This window comes from Accipiter gentilis, chromosome 32, assembly GCF_929443795.1.
Source record: "Accipiter gentilis chromosome 32, bAccGen1.1, whole genome shotgun sequence".
Lineage (NCBI taxonomy): Eukaryota > Metazoa > Chordata > Aves > Accipitriformes > Accipitridae > Astur > Astur gentilis.
The window spans coordinates 6,303,336-6,323,124 of NC_064911.1; the positions used below are offsets into that span (position 1 = coordinate 6,303,336).

General features: G+C 37.1%; 1 protein-coding gene across 1 annotated transcript; it reads left to right on the forward strand.

Annotated features, from left to right (window-relative positions):
• The first annotated feature begins 1,520 nt into the window (after positions 1-1,520).
• Positions 1,521-14,495, forward strand: RIPPLY3 (ripply transcriptional repressor 3). Its single transcript, XM_049834897.1, has 4 exons — positions 1,521-4,163; positions 5,057-5,126; positions 8,681-8,748; positions 9,980-14,495. Exons 1-4 carry the CDS (start codon positions 4,009-4,011, stop codon positions 10,125-10,127), a joined length of 441 nt encoding a protein of 146 aa, XP_049690854.1. The 5' UTR covers positions 1,521-4,008; the 3' UTR covers positions 10,128-14,495.
• The last annotated feature ends 5,294 nt before the right edge of the window (positions 14,496-19,789 follow it).

Sequence of the window (19,789 nt, forward strand, 5' to 3'; positions counted from 1 at the left end):
TCACTTTCTCTGTAATAGTTCAACAGCACATGCAATGCTGACCTTCACAGCACACCGCAAAACACAACTGTTTACATAACCTTTGCACGATGAGGAACATGCTTTTCTTAATCCTGCAGTGGCATCGAATGCAGTCAACTATATTATGATCCTTTTCGGTTTGAAGGTTCTCTTGCCCTGGAAATGTTTATGAGTAAATGAGAAAACTGAATCAAAACTTCATGATGCAAGGGAATCTAAAGCCAAACAATATACAGGCAAAACCAGCCACTATTTTAAGACAAGTTTCTACATATTTTGGCACATTCTCAGTTAGAACAATTTGAAGCCGTAAAGTTGCTCTAGGTTTTCTACTTTCTATTATAGTATAGCTTAGACTTAATCATGACAAGCTCTGATTAAAAGGTTAAAAATTTTAGATTAGGAAACATTCTTTTTTTTTGTTATTGTGAAGCCAAGGCATGTATGCACCAGGAAATTTACTAAAATAGGTATTCTAAAATAACTATGTCAATCAGTTCCTCCTTATGGGAGAGTGGAAGGAAGCCTTGGAAAGAAACACTGAGTAATAATAGCCCTCAGACTTCCCAGAACACTTGGGTTTTTTTCACAGACAGAAGATTACAGAAAGATGTTGCAAGATGCTGAACATGCACACACAGAGACATGAAACTGTTTGAAGAGAATTTGAAAAACCCCGAAGAAGTGAACAGTCTAGATTTTCAATTTCTGCCTGCAACCATGGAGAATCCCCCTCTCCTCAATGGGAGAGAAAGGCCAGCTTCAGCCTAGGGGGGCTAAATCTCCCTTAGCTCTTCAAACAGTCCATGTGGGAAGGCTCCCAAAGCAGGCCACTCAGAACAGGGAACCAACTCTACCATGTAACTTCAGCATAGATGAGTGTCTCTCTTTTTTACTTTAAAGGAATATTATGAGACTGGCATTGCTGTGCTTTGTGAACGGCTCGGTTTCCTCCTCCCTTGGTTCCCTAACAGCTTTTCCAACAGTTTCTCTTTGAGGACCTTTGCATGCTATTAGTGGCTACAAATGCCTATGTCATGTTGTTTAATACCAGATATTATTCAACACTATACATGCTGGAGAGCTATCCTGTTTCCTTGACTATACCAAATTATATTGAATGCTCCTTATTCTTGCAAATATACAGGTGCTTTCATGAGAAAACTGAGTAAAACAGGTTTCTCACAAAAATAAAAAACCCACTTCTAATAAACACAAGATAATTATCTTATGGCTCATCTCTCCATAAGAATAAAGTCTGTCAAATGTATTCTCAGGTAGTATCAGAAGTCTGAAGAATACTCCTGGCTTCTGGGAAAAATGGATGAGCAACTGTAACAGGATCATTGTTTTCTGATTCTGTGAAGTGTTCTTCACCAAATACAGCACTTTGTATTAAAATTAAGTATACTGCAAAAAGTAATGTTGTAGTTCTTAAAATTAGACAGCTATGACTGGCCTAATTGCTGCTTTTTTTTTTTTTTTTTTTTTTTTTTTTTTAGAAACTAGAGATCATACACTATTACTGCTGCTTATAGTTTACTGGAATAAACCATTTTCCACAGATTTGCAACCTGATTTTAGCTAATGATTTCCATGAAAATACTAGTTAAATTGTGTGCTTCTATTAATTATTGCAATAATGTAATATTAACTTACATTTTTTCTACAGTGTTACATGTAATTATATTAGATTACATTATAGCTTAATGAACAAAATTATATTTTCTATAATTTTGTAATAAATTTGGTCTTGCAGGGCTTCATCAACAGATTTAATTGAGGGTAACTTTGCATCTTCCGGAGAGCTATATGTTAGTAGTTTAGGCTTTAGTCCTGCGCTAATATCCATGTTGGCAGATTCTATCCAGGGGTATAAATCAATTATCCTCACATACAGATCTGATTGCAAGATCAGGACCATAGACATCAGTTGTGTAATCCACACTTCCCTTTCAACTATCAAGTTAAATTAGGTCTAAATAAAACTAAGCTGATGAAATTATATATTTGTATTTAAGACTGTAATTCAGTAAGATATTTAATTACAATTTAGGTTACTTAAGAATTTTGCCATTTTTTCTCAGGACCCATGCTGCTATTTAATATCTATTTTGTTATTTGAATATTATTCACCATATTGTTCATTCTAATAACTGTACTGATTTTGATACATAAATGTTTAAAGTAATTGAGGCTGTGCATGTATTTTCTTCTTTGAGATACGGAATTATTTACTTAGTTACAACTTTACAAATATCACACAGTATTTAAACATGGGAGGGAGTAGACTTAGACTGTAAGTCCTCCATTACATATTGTCAGTGCTTCCCAGAACAACCTTTAATGGCTTTGGCCTTTGAGTTTAAAATGTGTCTATTTGTCACAGCAAGAAGGGATGTTTTAAATAACAGGAAAAATTTATGTAAGAATTGAACCTCAACAAATCTAATCCAGGATTCTGTTACTGAAGACTACTTCAAAAACATCAGAACCTGTGTTACGCTTTACTTTTAGCAGTCTTAGGAGTGCCAGGTAACTAACACAACCATACAGCTTGCATCAATGTAGGAAAATCAGTCTGACTTTCAAATCTGATCTAAGCTTCTCCCTGTTGGAAGGAAGACATTTAAATCTAAGCAAAATCAGTGGAATGCACAAAACCCTGCATGTGCAAAGGTATATATACAATGTTTTCTAATACAGAATAATTTCAGGGGAAAATTTTGTCTCCAAAGGAATATATCCAGTGGTCTTTATCTGTGAGTCCAGCCCCTTCTTGCTGACCAGACATGTGCTACCTCCCACTGGATCATAACGTGGAAAAGAGCCACAAGGCTTACCTTGGAGGGATCTGACTCCCACTGAGAATTTTCAGTGTCCTCTCAAACTGACTGTTTTGATGGTTTCTTCAGCTAAGTCAACTAGAAGGGACCTTAGTTCATACTAAATAATCAACGGACATTCCATGTTCAGTAAACGACATTATTTTTCTCTCTCTGGCAAGAAAGTTCACAGTAGAAACCAATTATATTTGGGAGCTGAATCTGTTCCCTTTGATGTCGATGTGTAAACAGCACCAGTGGAAAGAGAATTCAGCTTTAGGTTCTTATAATCCTCTTACATCTCTGCAGTAGTTGGGAAATAAAGGAAACAAAGTGAACTGTAGCAATGAACCACAACAATGAAAATCAGATAATGTCATCCAGCAGGTAATAAATTGTTCTCGTACAATGTAACAGGCTATGATTAATGCATGTTACGAATTAAAACAGTGGGAAGAAAGCTTGGAAGAAGTCTGTTTCTATTCAGTCTTTGTAGGCTTAAAGCATGTATGGCATACTTGAAATAAAAGATTCCTTTTCTTTGATAGACAAGGTCACCTTTCTTGGCATAAGCTTTCTTCTCCACCCATCAAATAGCAATCAAATTAAAGGAAGATCCCTGTAGTCTTGAGGAAGTCACTAGGCCTCTCTTTAAATCCTCTCACCTGCACTAATTTTTAGTATCTTTTTTAAAGTTAGGACATGGAAAAGACTTCAGTCATCTAAAAAATAATTTTATATTTAAAATTGTCTTTGACTCTTTGTTGCAGTTTTTTAGGACAGGATGTTGATGAGTTTTCCCAAGACATGCAAAAGGAGTATTTACACTGTATTATTTCATACAGAGCAAATATGGATTTTGTAAAACAGCAACAGAAAGATAAAGGGGGTGGAATATTTTCCATGTGATTTGCTAACCAAACTTAACAAAAAGCCTCTGTTTCCCTAGCAGCGCTCTCCCCAGGACAGCCTGCCAAAGTGAGAGCCCTATCTTTGAACTGTTTGGGGGGAGTCAAAAGAAATCTCATTAAGGAGGTTTCTCTCCTTTTACCCGAGGCCGTGTTTGTTTTAGGTAAGTATTCTTTGGGAGTTAAGATAAAGGAGGGGCTGAAAGGCCCGGGCAAGCGCCCAGCCGGCCACAGGCTTTAGACCATCAATTGCCATGGAGGGTGCAGCTGCTGGCCTCCCGCTCCCGGCTGCAGCGGGTCACATCTGTCATCGCTCCCAGGACACCCGGTGGCAGCACCAGCACCAGCACCACCAGCACCAGCACCACCAGCACCAGCACCAGCCCCGGCCAAGGGAGCGCCCAGAGAGGTAAGGCAGGCTTTTTTCAGCAGCCTTCCTTTCAAAACTCCGACTGCATCACCTGAATGTAATGATTTCGGCATTGAATAGACAACAGAAAACAATTTCCAACTTCAGAAGTAAAGGGCAAATTACGTTTCTCAAAATGTTTCACTCGGAACGGGTATTTTACTTGTTTTGCTGATATTTTACCCTTCTCTGTCAAATATTTCAGAACTTACTTATAAATGGAAGTAAATGAAAATAAGGTTGCCATAACTGATTTATTATTAAGTTTATCTACATTTCGTGTCTGAAAGCACTTTTCCATTTCCCCAACTGTAAGGATCTGTTACATGGCAGCAGAGATGGAAAGTACTGTTAAAAAGAGCATCCATAACTGTAGTCCCCCCACCAAATAAAAGGCAGATGTAGCACCCACCGCTGCATATGCTCTCTTAAGCTAATTAGATCAGATTGCCTGTGTCAGTTGAATGCTGGAGTTGCTTACTCAATAAATAACCAGCCACTCAATGATGACATGGAATCTGTATTTAGACATACTGTCAGAGAAGGAGAGTTATTTTTTATTTTGTAGCAGCGCAGCATAAATAAAGAGATTTCAGTATTTATTACATCATCGTTTGGAGTTCAGTGCGGTCACTTTGAGTTGTGAAATCTTAAAGGGAAATGACACCTTAGTTAAAAATGTGCTATTGTCTAGTTTGTTTAATCAGATCCTAGAGAGAAGACAGAGTAATATTGCCATGGAAATCAGATTTAACAAATCCAAATGTGTTGAAAAGAAAAAAGATCTTGTTATTTCAAAAGATGCCAGCAGAATCTAACAAAAGGAGCTGTCCTGTACGGGTATTATCACAAAGAATTAACTGTAGGAGCACTATTCTATCTTAATCTTTCAGCAGCCCTGCTTTATGGAGACCCTGGATGCTCACAGCAAGAGACAGTGAGATGACAGAGAATCGGCAAATGGTGAGACTAAATTCTGGAGAAAATAATCCTTATAGAAAACAGGTGCAGAAATTGAAACTATTTGAACACAGTGAGGCTTGGTCATCTATTCATTTGTTCTTTCAAGCATTTCTTCAGTGTTAGAAAAAATGGTTCAAATTACAGTGTTCTGTACATGATAATGGTTAAGAGCATCTCTAATTTGTATCAGATATAGAATCATTATCAGTTCTTAAAGAGCTGCAGAAAGCACTGCTTACTCAAAACAACCCTTATTTCAACAGCAGTTTTTATTTGCTTAATTATAAAAGTAACAATACCTTCAGTTTGAAATTTCCAGGCCTAGTCTGTATGTGATATTTTGTATATAGGGGGAGTTTGAGTGAAAATGACTTTAAGATGAAATTTAAAAACCGTACTTTCAGGTGCACTGTTTTATTGATTGTTTTTTAGGAGGGATGTCGCTATAGCTAAATCAGCTAGGAAATCAACAGAAAATTGGATTTTGAAGTAGCTCTTACTGCCAAGTGCCTTCGAAAGGCACCATTATTATTAGTTTTACTTCCTCATGCAGGAAGATTTGTTAGACTCAAAAAACAAAAATAAAGAGAGATTGAAGCACATTCAACATAGGTCCCGAACTGCAAACTTTAAAAAATTTATCGAAGCACTGCTACTCCAATGCTTAGTTTTAAGCACCTGCATAAGTTTTTGCAGCATCCGATCCAGAGTTACATCTTCAACTTTTTACCAAAGGCTCAGCAGGTTAAGACAACAACTCTCCTTAGTGCAAGTCTTTAAAGACTCACAATTTCTACTATATTCTAACACATGCAACACCTTTTTACCTTGCACTTCTCGTCTGCTGATGATGAAGGTTGTAACTGTACAGATCGGAGGGAGTGCCACACTCCTCCCGGCAGGTGCCTTGGGAATGATTGTGGAAGAACGTCCTTCTCAGCAGTGTTCCAAGCTTTGTCAGAGACACCTGTAAATTTGCTAATGATGAGAGGAGTCTTACTCTCAGGAGAGTATAAGCTTATAGTGATGATTTCAATAAACTAAGGTTTCTGACATCAGGAAGTTGTGTTTTATTACTGAGGTCATGTTTTTGTAGAAAATTTTATTCAACCAGCTCAAAAGTTTTAATTCACACCTGGGCTTCTGCCCACTTGTGTGAGAAAAACAAACCATTATGTGACGTTTTCCACATTCATGCTAACAGCCTGGCAGTGTTTCAAGCCAAGTATAGCTGAAACAGTTGGTTTCAATTTTGTAATATTTCTCCTTCCTGCCAAAAGCTTCTCAGATCCTTCTCATCCACACCTTATGGCCCATCCACACTGCTTCAGCATCCTTGATGCCTCTGTAGCTTGGGACCTAATGAGGGCTGAAAGAGGGTTTTAGGAGCCTTTTCATATTCTTTTTTAACAGGGTCACAACAACTGAGCAAAGATGCTTGGATACTTTGTGTGGTGCATAGGTGGGAAGAGGTGCTCCCTAATGCATACCTACATCCTACAGCTGTGGAAGGCAGGAGGTATCTTCTTCAGCAAAGTTACTGAGGTTTCTAGCAGAAGGCCTTCAAAGATGGATTGAGAACAATGTTTTCGCTAGTTAGTTGCATGCTGGCTACTTTTATTTTCTGCAATGTATACATACAAATGTCAGTGCTTTACAGATCAGTAGACCAAACACTGGAGCATGAAGCAAATAAAAGTTTCAACATCCTCTGTGTAAGTAAAAAAAAAAAAAAAAAAAAAAAAAAAGTTTAGGAATATACATATAAGAATCTAACCCGAGAAGCTGAAAGATGCAGAGGAAAGCACTAAAAAATAAAAGTACTGGTAAAAAAATTAAACTCATAATTTTACCTCTATTGCCAAGATCATGTGTTACAATATACCGTGTAGTTACCTACACATAATATACTTTTCCTTATATAAAAAGTAACACTTTTCCTATTACCTAAATTCAAATATGTTGTTACTTATGCCTGAAGAAAAGCCATGAAAAGTAATTTAAAGTTACTATTGCCATATTTACAACATAATACAAATTAACACTGAACATTTGCTGCTGTATACAAACTGAGTTAGATTTTGCAATTATTTGGCTTTTGTCAGAATTGCTTTTCAGAAATGCTGTATTATAGTCTGAAAATAAAAAGCATATAATGTGTGTTTAATCAATACATAGTATTACATATATAATTATTAAAAATAATATGTATTCCAAAGAGAAGACAGGAGAAAATACAGGTCAATAAAGATAAAAAAGACTATTTTAATTCTAATGTAAATATTAAAAGAGAAAAATAACATATGGTATTTAACACAGATATTATGATCACGTCTACAATGTTCAGCCAGCTCAGGAGTCCATTTTACTAGGTACTGTAGAAACAAAGTAAATGAGTCTCATGATTGAACACAAAAAAACCCTCAACAAAACCCTAAAAGCCTGAACACAAATCATTTTGGCTACAAGACAAACAGGTGGGGATGAGAGAAACAGACCAACTTAAAACGTACAGAGAGAATTCTATAGGACCCCTTGCTCAGTCAGTAGCCCAAGGGCTTTTTGGGGCCCACTAAAATATCCATGCTGAAGCCTACTTCCTCAGAAAGATAGATGAATTGCTCTGACAGTGGCAAAAGTCATCTTTGTCTGTTTGTAGCAGAGTGGACAGTTTCTAGATTCTGTTCACTAAAAGTTCTAGTACAGCAAAGCTAAATCTTCCTATTTTATGCAATATCAAGTTTATAGCAATAGGAGGAAAAAAGAGGTCTTCTTGTTTTAAGATATGGAAGAGAATACATGTGTACAAGAGGAAGTGATAGGGCTCAGTGATTTTGGGAGATGCTTTCAGGTTTACACTCGAGGTTTATAATCCTAATAGGATTTAGTAACATTAACATTTGCAAATTATTGGGTTTTTTATTGTGACCTTAATTTGAAGGAATTTATTCTATGCCAAATTTAATTTTGATATTTAAAATATATTTTTGCTACCTACTCTGTTGTATCAAAAATCCTTGCTTTTTTATCACTGTTTGCATAGAAATATGAGATGCCAGTTGTCTTTTGATTTTACTGTTTGGACTCTTAACATGCCTGTGTGATCTTTGATTACAATTAAGCTTGCTGACTTGAACATTCCAACTCCAAACTACTGGTTAGCGTAGTTAAAGAGGTATTTTATAAAACCCTAACCTCCCAATCCTTTAAACTGATTGAAAATCCTTTTTTCTTCCAATCACTAAACTTCCATTTGGTAGTGTTATTAGCTCACCAGTCACTATAGATATTCCATAAGAACTTAAGCAACTTCATGTACAACTTCATGGCTTCATGGCTCACAAAATGTAAAACCTCAAATGCTTTGTTAAATGTGCAACTATTGGCAGACTGCGGGCAGATATATTCTCCGAAGTACACTTAGTCAGAGTAAAACAACATGCAGCACAGCAAACAAAAGCAACATTACTGTAGAATTTTAAGTTACCTGTAGAAGAAAAAAGTGAAATCTTCATTTTTAGTCTATTCTAAATAATAAATTTGTCTCTTTACAGTCAGAACTGGATGGTCAACTAATGAATTTTAGATCAACAGGAGCCCTGGGGTTTCAACATCCAGTGAGGTGAGTTAAATCCTACCACCTGATACAGGAAAAGTGACACCTGCCAAGACAAGACATATTACTTCTCCAGAGAAGTTATCAGTTTGTCTCTGGAGTATCTTTTTTTAGTAATGCAGTCTGCTCTACTCACCAGACCCGTAGATTTTTATCCCTCCACAAGGACAGATGCCCAGGCTGAACAGAACCTGAAACAATACGCTAATGAAAATAAGAAAAAAGTAATCTTAAAAGACACGATGTTCTTCTGCCTTGTCTAATTTATATTTACATTTATTAATATGATAACAAGCCCACAAAGCCCAAATAATTCACATGAACAGCTGCTAATGGAATGTGACTTGTTACAGATCTGTGTCTTGATGTTGCTTAAATTTGCTCTTGAATAAAAGTTGAACTCGAGGTAAAGCTTTTCCTATGCTTGGGGGATTTACCAGGGTTTTCACCAACATTTGGATTCTTTAAGGCCTAATGATGTAGAAACTCCTGATTTAGACTTCTGTTTAGAGGAGGAAATTTAATGGAATATCCCTCTTCTTTACAAGCACTTGTTTTTATAAGAGTTGTAAAAGCTTAAATTCTCTGTGACCTTTATCACTGTCAAATTTAATTGAAAACTGGCCAAAGTGGAACCAAGAGGAAGAGATGTACATACATATGCACACAAAACCACATATGCATACAGACCACATAAGTTTTGCTTTAGTGGGAAAGCTGGTGAAAACCTGATGCTTAAATTATGACATTTATGATTTCAATACAAAACAGTATGAATTTTGAAATAAATCTCAGTGTACACCTCTTCCTCCACCTGGAGATACAAAATCCACTAAGATAAACCTCTGTGCAACAGGCAACCCACCCCAGTCAACCTCGTGTCTTAATCTTAATTCCAGAATCCCAGAACATTCCTCAAACTTCCCCCAGTCACATGGGACACTTCCATTCTGAACTGTGCTAAAACCCAAACCAACCCAAACCTTTGCAAGCATGCATCATTGCCCTGGCAACACTTTGTCAGGTGGGACCTTAGATAAATCCAATACACAAAATGCCCAAAGCAACTGAGGTAACAAAATCAACAGTACCTTTTAGTTAACAACTTCTATTTTAAAAGACAAGGAACCCTAAGATCTTTCTTTCTCCAAAGAAAAGTAAAAATAGGTTTTAAGCTAGCTTTGCTGGGAAAGTGTTGCATAGTTTTACTTTTTCTCTTAATATGTTTTCTTATTAGACTTTATTTGCCCAAGTCCAAATCCCAAAAGTTTCTTAATAACATCGGAGAGAAGGTTCTGGCAAGCTTTCCAGTACAAGCTACAATTCACTTCTACAATGATGATGCTGACTCTGAGGAAGATGAAGAAGAAATCAGTTCAGCCTAATAATGAACAATGGTCAGCCTTGACAAACACAAATTAAAAATTAAAAAATCAAGAGATAAAAAAAGAACTGTCAGAAATGTATGGACAAACATCTGACTGAACAAAGAAATACATCAAAGCTCAAAAGAAAACTATTTATAACTAACTATCTGACCAAGAAGAATGAGTCAATGCAACTGGAAACTAAGAGGAAATCCTTTTGTGTTTTGAGAGACTTTTAAATAAAACCCTGAAGCTGAACAAAAGATTATAGGGTTTAAGTAACATGGATTAAGAACATTAAGAGCACTGTACTTAGTAAGTCACTATTTTTTACATTGCAGTCCTGATAAAATGAAAATACAATTGATTATGAGGCAAAATAATATAATGTACAGCCCCAAAACAACCCAAGGGCTTTGAAACACAATGTTTGAATTTAAGCAAGAAGTTATTTCAAAGGCGAAGACATGTTTATTCTGATATAAATGCTGTATGCCAAATTCACCTAATCCATTTCCAGTATAACCCTCTGTCAAGACAAGTTCTAAATGACAGTCATGGTATTTCCTGGGGTCCTGTCATTCTGTTATTATCAGATTTCCCCCCGGTTATCAGAAAAGTGCCTTTTTGTCAGTCAGAAGAAAAGTCAGCCTTGATCAAAAACTATGATTTAAGGACACATTAAAACACACATTATGTGCTTCCATTTTGTCTTCACCACAATATTCAAGTCTTACTTCTATAGCTTAGTGCGCTTGAATCTATGATTTTAATATAACTGACCTGCTGTTGAGTCCCATCTACTGGGGTTTGGATGTGTATCTTACTACCTTGATATGTCTTTTAAACTGATGTTCAGGAAGACTTAAGTTACTGATTTTCATGACCATCTTTATGTTATGTACAATGTACACACATTTATTCCGACACTGGTATTCCACTAGCAAAAACTGCTTTTTCAGTGCAATTTGTTTTTTTCAGAAAATTGGTATAATCTGTTCTGGTTAACCTTTTGTTTGCATAAATTGTGTATGCTCAGAGAGTTTGCCAGTACTTGTCTTGCTATGCCAGTATTTTTTACTTAACTCAAGGATTAGCTATTTGGCCCCACTATGTTTCATAATTGTTATGTTTCAGGTATCTTACCTCTAACCAAAACCGCTATGGTTTTCGCAGAGGCAAGGCAAAGGCAGAATCCAAGATTCCTGACCTTTTCTACACTACTGTTGGTGGTGTAGATAAGGTCAGACAGTTGTAAGTGCCACTTAAAGGGTGTGTCAGATCTTCCTCTTAGTACCATGCACTGTCAAACAAAGTGATAGTGTTATAAATTGTAAGCCTAGCAAATTAGGATACCAAATGAATGAACATACTAGAATGGAGGATTTTTTTAAAATTTCCATTTACAAACTAAAAAGTGGATCTATTAATTAAATTTACACAAGGAGACAGTATCCTATAATATATGGAATTACAAGAACTAGTTGAAATTGTAAACCCTGGTGTGACACATGAAAATTCAGCTTTTACATTTCATTCAGTCATCATCTCCACACCTTCACTTCCCAACATATGGAACTAAAATACGGTCACTTTAAAGGTCTTTCACTTCTCTCACAAGATATCCTAAAATTATTTATGCTCCAGCTTCATCATTATTCAGTCTGTAGCACAAACAAACAGAAAAGCATCCAAGATCGCTTAGCGGGTCGGCAATGACATATTCCCTCCAGTGGTCAAATTATTGTACATTAAGCCTCAACTTCTTCCTTGCAAGAAGCTCTAGTCTCCATCAATGCTCAGCTGAGTCCACTCCCAACATTTGGAGTTCTGCCCTCACCTTCAAGTCCTGAACAGGGCTTTTTCTCACCTTTTAAGACACCTCTGTGTGCTGCCATGTTAATCCATGCTATGACACAAACCAACCTGGTTACTGCTGAATTGCTCAGGCCTTCGCTGAGGATTACTGGAATCCGGAGGGATGTGTTGAGGGAACCATCTCCATCCCCTATGAAAATGGTGGTTACCACACAATCTCCACACAGCACAGTGCTCCCCAACACACACACTGCACTGAAGAGCCATTTGCCTTGCACAGATACTGTCACCATTTAAGGATCCATTATGTAAAAAGAACACTCTGTAGGTTCCTCCTTGCTAATCCTTACCTTTCATTGAGACCATGCTGCCTGTTACTTCCTCCTTTACAGCGTCTCTGCCTGCCCTGCAGATGCCCACCAGTGGGCTGTGGTGACTCTTCAGAAAAGCACCCCGTGAGACCAGTGCATGCTTGCAGACACACATGTCCAGCAAGAGCTGGAGGGATTAGCATCAACAGGGGGGACTATGTATCGATACTGAGCACTGGTCATTAACTCCAGACAGAAATCTTCAAAAGCGCTATCTGAAAACAGAGTAATGGCAGCTTGGATGACCAGCAGGAGTTACCATGTTTTCAGAAAGACAGAGCTTTTGAAGATCTGTGTACCCATTCTTCAGCATCAACACATCATCTTCCAGGCACCCACTCCACTTGTGTGGAGCTTTGTTATCCTGTACTCCCACTAACTGGTGGTCAACCAGTCTGGAGTGGCAAGTGGCTCACCGAGGTCTGTGAAAAAGCCTCCTGGACCGAATTCCGACAGCAGCATGCTGGACCGCTGCCAGGTTCTAAGTCGATTTTTGGCTTTTGGTTGGTGAAATCTACTGAATATTTTGAGAAATCAAAAGCATGAGTTTCAGTGTACTATTTTTCAAGAGTGTAAGTAGAAGAAGCCTCAGATGGGGTAACTAGTAAAACAAACAATACAAGAGAACAGATGCAGTGTAGACAGTGGCCATGCATACTAACAGAACTACCACATCAATACTGGATGGGACATCTTACTCCAAGATTCCTGGTAACATGTCCAGGCAGAATATGAACATTTTGAACTTGTCCAGAATTTCCAGACCTAGAGCAAACCAAGTGGGACAGCAGCTCCATTAAAAATATTCCCAGGCAGAAAAGAGGAGCAGTTTTAGACAAATGCTGGAGGTTTGGAAATCCCAGACTAGTAGCCACTGAATATATGGAGATCGATTACCCAGAATGCAAGCCGTAAGTCTGCTGTATCCTAGAAGATTATATTTATACTGGGCATGAATGCAATAACGAGAGAGGGGGGGGAAGGATGATCAAGTCTATAGATTACACAAACAACAAAACAGATCAGAACTTTTCAGCCTGGAAGACAAGACTGAGTATATAAACATAGTCTTTAATATCTTGAGTGGCTTGGAGATGGTGGAGAATGATCGAACATCAAATGAAAATAGTGAGCAGCGAGTTTAAAACAAAAGGAAGCACTTAACTTGTGATTATGCTGTGATGGTGTTGAAACTAAGACTTTACCTACTTACAAAAGGTAAATGAAAGATTTTCATAAGAAAAATACAAAGATACAACATCTGGTTCAGAAGTTTCACATTGTTGGAGGCTGGGAAGCATGCTGGGGAAACATTACTAGCTTCTTGACCTCATCTTTGCTCTTACTATTATAGCAGGCACTATTAGCCAGTGTTGGAGGCAGGATTTTAGCTATATTTATCTTTGGTCTCCCATGAAAAAGCCATTTTAACAATCATAAATGGGCTACATCCAGGATGCATCAGATGTAGATTTAAAGACATAAGCAAGTGCTGTTATAAATCCACACCTCTGAAAGAGAAAAAAAAAACTTAAGAGAAATGTGTTCTTTAGGACAGTAGAGCAGACACTGTTATTAGACAAATACGATTGGATAATGGATGTCAGTCTTACCAAAGGCTGTTAGATATACCATAACAAATCATCTTGCACATCTGTTGAAGTCTGACAACATTGTATTGGCCTAAACTGATGAAATTTCTCAGTCTCTGCTACATGTTCCATTTGTCAATTCCATTTGTCAAATTCCATTTTCTAGTTAAGGTGATATTACTGTATTATTTACCTGCTTGGCAAAACTTATCTACAGTCATTGGAGTTAACAAAAACTGTATTATCCTTTCCCCATCAAGCCAGCATTTTTTTGTTGTTGTTGAATAACTGACTCTCTTTTCATGTTACAATGTCAACATACCCTTATTTGCACACTTAAATAAAATACACAGTGTGATCCCTTACCAGTTTGTTAATAATTAGGAGAAGACTAAAAGTGAACTAATATAGCATCTGTTATTCAACTGCAGTTAACTTTCAGGTTTTGGTTCTGGTTTGTTACTTCATCTGCAATTTGACCTTTCTAAGTTTTCAGTGACCTTAGAATCATCCATCATTTACAGGAAAAAGATAACAAAGCATCCCCAAATAGTGAGTTTATCATGAGCTTACTACTTCAAAGACAAGACTAGAAACATAGCTTTTTACAGAGGAAATTGTTGGCTCAGGATCTCTGTTCCACAGAATGTCCCTTAGTAGTTCAACAACTGCAAAATTTCCAGCAAATACTACCTTTTGATTTCCATTGTCTAAAATTATGGTAGTAAAAGACAAGTTAATGTTCCACTGGTACGTGAATGCTGGAGAGGTATCCAGACATCTACAATTTTATATTTCTGTTTTATGTATTCATGTGAAAAATCAAAATTAAAGTATGTTCATAAAACAGTCTTGAATTCTACTTCTAAGCTCTTCTAAGACAAGCTCTTTAAGGATACATATATCCAAGGGAAATATATCCTCACATGACATTGAAGTTTGTTGAGTGTTCTTTCTAAATACGATGCAGTAATAATTTGGATTAAGAGAAAAAGAACTATCACAGGAACAATTTTTTTTCTAACCTACATTTATACTGAGAGAATGACAACAGTAGCAGGACTAAATTGCCACAAGTGAGAAAAGGCAATCTTCACAATAGTGGTTTTATGAGCTCTAGAGACAAAATCCACATGATTCACTGAAACACCTACCATTTAATTACACTCCATATAATCATGATTTCCAGACTGGGTTATCTATCAGCTGCTTTTAGCAAAAGGCTGAGAATTAAGTTGATGCATAAACTGCACAGCATACCAACAAAATTTATTTTGGCAATCTCTCTGTAAGGAAACTGGCAGAACAAGACTAAATGCTTCCAAAACTTTCTCCTTGGAATACAGTTCAATTCCTGGATAGAGAGAGAGATACAAAAAACCCCATTCATCTCAATTGTTTTAGAGCTGACTGGAAATCTAACAGTACAGCAGCAAGCAGGACTTTGCATTAAACATTTTAGCCACTCAGACTCAAGTGCCCATGGAAAAGGTGCATTATGGAACAAAATATATTTAAACAAAATAATTTATTTTTTGTAAGTGAGTCAGAAATACTTTATCATTTACACCCACAAATGAAACTGAAGTTCACAGAAACTGCCTGGTAAAAAAATAAAGTATTTGAAAAGTCTTCTTCAAATGAGCTTTAGTGGTGAGTTTCTCATTGTACCTGTAGATGGGAGCTTTGGGATGAATGTGAATTAAGTATTAAAGAAACACTATATTAGGGCAAAGATCTCATAGCTTCTTATCACTCTTATAAAACTGAATTGCTACACATACAGCCAAGACATTGATTTGTTGCACTTTCCTGGGACAGAAAGCTGGAGCAGGGGAGAAGAGTTGAACACTATTTAGACTATCTCACCGTTACCGGCATTCTCATGTTTAAGTTTTGTCAGAGATGGAAAGTTCACCGTTTCTACAGTTATGATCTCTTCTCTTCATTAAGATATCTTTTTGGCCCAACTTTTCCTGATTTAACTTATAGCATCTTAAGGCCCACTAAAAAGAACGACAAAACCTTTACCACCATCTTTCCTTGTATACACTTGTCATTGGTGGTAGAGTTGCATTTTTAATGTTTATAGACTACCTAGCACAGAGGTGTACCAACCAACAACCAGAGTACCAGAAAGAGATCTACACCATGGAACTGACACATACATACATTTTCTCTGCTCCTACTCTCAGAAAAGCTTCAGGCACACTACCTGCCTTGTAGCTGGTATGAGCCCTCCCGATATGGGTCAATTTTTAACTTTACAGAAATACTGCCTCCAGCAACAGTATACACATTTAATATTACAGCTTTCTGATTTACATGAGAGGGCCTTTGTTTGTACTTACTGATATCTCAACTTTTGCCATAAAAAAATCTAGACTGATATAATTTGTTACTCACCTTTTAGCCTGTTCTCCCTGCCCCCAATCACAAACAATGGTTATTTTAAAGATCATCAAATCAAGCTGACAGCATTTCATAGTATGCTTAAAGTATTTTTAAGATGGCCTGTACACTTCAGAATGCTTTAGGTAACAGCAAAAGTATACCTGCATATCTCAAGGAGAAAGAAGCTCCATTTTACTACTGCTGAAAAAAGTTTTTTCACTCAGCATTGCTTCCTGCAAGGACATCACTGTCACACCTACAAACTGAAATAACAGTTGCGATCCTGCATTTCTTTTTCTTTCCTTTTCTTATTCCAGTCATCCTACCTGTAGGAACAGTAAACTCAAACACAGACAAAATTGTGCTAACTTTTTACTCATAAGTGGTTGCATATTTTACTCCACATGCTTTATACCTTTGAACTTCACAACAGACTGTTTACCTCTTTTACTATAGCTCCCTGCTGATCTCTATTAAAGTGGCAAAATACTCCCATTAATGCTTACAATAAAAATGAAATTACATGGATACACAAATTTAGCTCTTCTGCTACTTCACATGCATACACTCTGTATTTTGTACTGAAGCCTCCAAGCTTATCGCATTCAGTACAGTGCAATGCAAAAGACCAAAATCCAAGATAGCTTCCCTTTTTAAATCAGTTGAATGGCTCTATTTCCAGTTTCTCTTTCAGTTTTCTTAACTTCAACATCATAAACACATCGTCTGTGTTATTACTACCCTTCCTTTTACAGCTAAGATGGAAAGAAGAGAGACATATTCTACCACCTGTACACAAATTTGGCAACCACAGCTCTATCATTTCCTTTGGCGTACAACCTTTACATTTGAAACAGTGCACCTGTCCTGGTTTCGGCTGGGAGAGAGTCGATTGTCTTCCTAGTAGCTGGTACAGTGCTGTGTTTTGAGTTCAGTATGCGAAGAGTGTTGGTAACACTGATGTTTTCAGTTGTTGCTCAGTAGTGTTTAGACTAAAGTCAAGGATTTTTCAGCTTCTCATGCCCAGTCAGGGCACAAGAAGTTGGCACAGGACACAGCCAGGGCACCTGACCCAAACTGGCCAACGGGATATTCCATACCATGGGGGTATTCCATACCATGGGACGTCCCACCTAGTATAGGAACTGGGAGTGGGGGCGGGGGATCGCTGCTCGGGGACTGGCTGGGTGTCGGTCGGCGGGTGGTGAGCTATTGCCCTGCGCATCATTTGTACATTCCAATCCTTTTATTACTACTGCTGTCATTTTATTAGTGTTATCATTATTAGTTTCTTCTTTTCTGTTCTATTAAACCGTTCTTATCTCAACCCATGAGTTTTACTTCTTTTCCTGATTTTTCCCCCATCCCACTGAGGGCAGGGGGAGTAAGTCAGCGGCTGCGTGGTGCTTGGTTCCTGGCTGGGGTTAAACCATGACAGCACCTTTGTTATTTTTTTATGACATGCTTACATACACATTCATTCAAATACCAGAACTCTACTGGTTACTACTGGTTGTGCTATAACAATACACCATCAATAAGTCAGAAGGGTGAAAATGGGGGCAAATTTAGGTTTTTGCCTTTATTTGTTTAGTTTTTCCTCAGTCTCCAAGAAGAATGGATACCTGATATCCGGTCATTGAACAGGTATGTTTTGTAAAGAAAGGAACTACTAGCAACACAGTTCAATCCCTTCAGCTTTTTTTCTGAATATCATCTAAGGCAAAATCTATATCTCACTAAATAACTATAGCTGTAAGTATGCTGTATATTTACAAAAGTCAGAATCTCTCTTCTCTTTGCTGGCAGACTTGTGTATCTTTTCCTTAATCACAGTCATAGGCAAGACTGTGAAATGACGGATACCAAACACCTGCAGTTCCCTACAATATATTCATTAGTCCATATACATGGTGTTACCTGGTTTTGTTTTGATCACAGAGGCAATTTCTGAAGTGTCAAACATTACTCCTAAGTTGAAAAAAAGGTCACTACAGTGTCTTTGAAGCACCGCTACACAGTAGTGACAGAAAAGCAAAGATTGAGTTTCATGCCTGCAAGTTTTACTTAAACAAATGGCCCCAGTTTGCCTACTCACTTAGGTGCCTCTGTTAGTTTTCCCATAATTGTGAGGTCTGCAGTTAAATGAAATGGCAGATTCATCACTGATACAATCTTTGTCCAAGGTTTACAGTCCTTTAATTTGTGTGCTTCCAGGGCTTGAGGGCATTTTTCCAGTAGCTTTTCTTTATCCTGAAGGGATTTGGGTATCCTTAACAAGGGACTAAATTAATCCTTACATCAAATAATACCAGAAAAGTGGCCTTCACTTGTTGTCAACTTAGAATTAAAAACGAAATTGCTTTCTCAGAAAGCAAAAGGAACATAGAACACAGGTAGAAATTACACAGAAAAAAAAGATTACAGTCAATACTTCAGTGTCTACAATGTCTTCAGTGATTAGAGAATTGACAAAAGACTAAATAGATCTTCATGTCAGTTGATCATAAAATCTTGAATTCAACCTATGTATGGGTGTTTGAGCACACAAATTAAAATTAATAGAAGGGCAAAATCGTGGCAGAAGGGGGAAATAGTAGCAACGGGGGGCAAACTAAAAAAAAAAAACTTCACAAAGAAGTCTACAACTATCAAACAAATAAACATTGTACTAATTTACAGTCATTAAGCTTAGGTAGAAATATGCATTCTTATGAAATGCCCCCAAACAACAATATACATAAAATCTATTATTTTAGAGTGAAATGTTGAAAAGCATTTTTTCCTTCATTAAGAAGGTATTTTTCTCCTACCCATAATACCTAGCATGTTTTTTTTCTTCACATGCAGGTGGAAAAAATAGCAAACTACTGAAGACTAGATGACCATGAAACAACAAATTTCATATTCATATCAGATCGATTGTTACCAGGTCTTAAGACTTCCCACAGCAACTGACGGTTGTTTTGACTGATTTCTGAAGAACTGGCATACAATTCTTCACACAAATTTAAAAGATAATAAGAAATTTTGGAAATTAAATAGTGATGTTTCGAACCGAATTCTCTGCTGGTCAGAAGTTGGCCTATAGACCTAACAAACAATAATGAGGCTTCACTCACTGGTCTTTATAACCATACTAAATAACCTTGACTACTGAAGATAACTGGGTTTGTGACTCTTGGAAGGAAATAAAAATTGTGTCTCTGCTCAGTAATGCATAGATGAAAGAAAATTCACTGTTTAAGAAACCTCTGAATCACTGCCATAACAAGTTATTGTGCTTTGTGCTATAACCTAGACTATAATAAGATGGACCTGTTGGTTCCTGTATTTCCAGAAATTTCCTTGAACCTAGTTTTCAGTATTCTTAAGAATGGTTAAAAAAAAAGTCATTTCAAGACTTGTTTCAGGAAATCTTCACAACCCACCTTCCTTAATTCTGGTAGTCTTGATATTTCAATAAGCCCACCAATTTGGGGTGGGAATCAACATATTTTGCTGA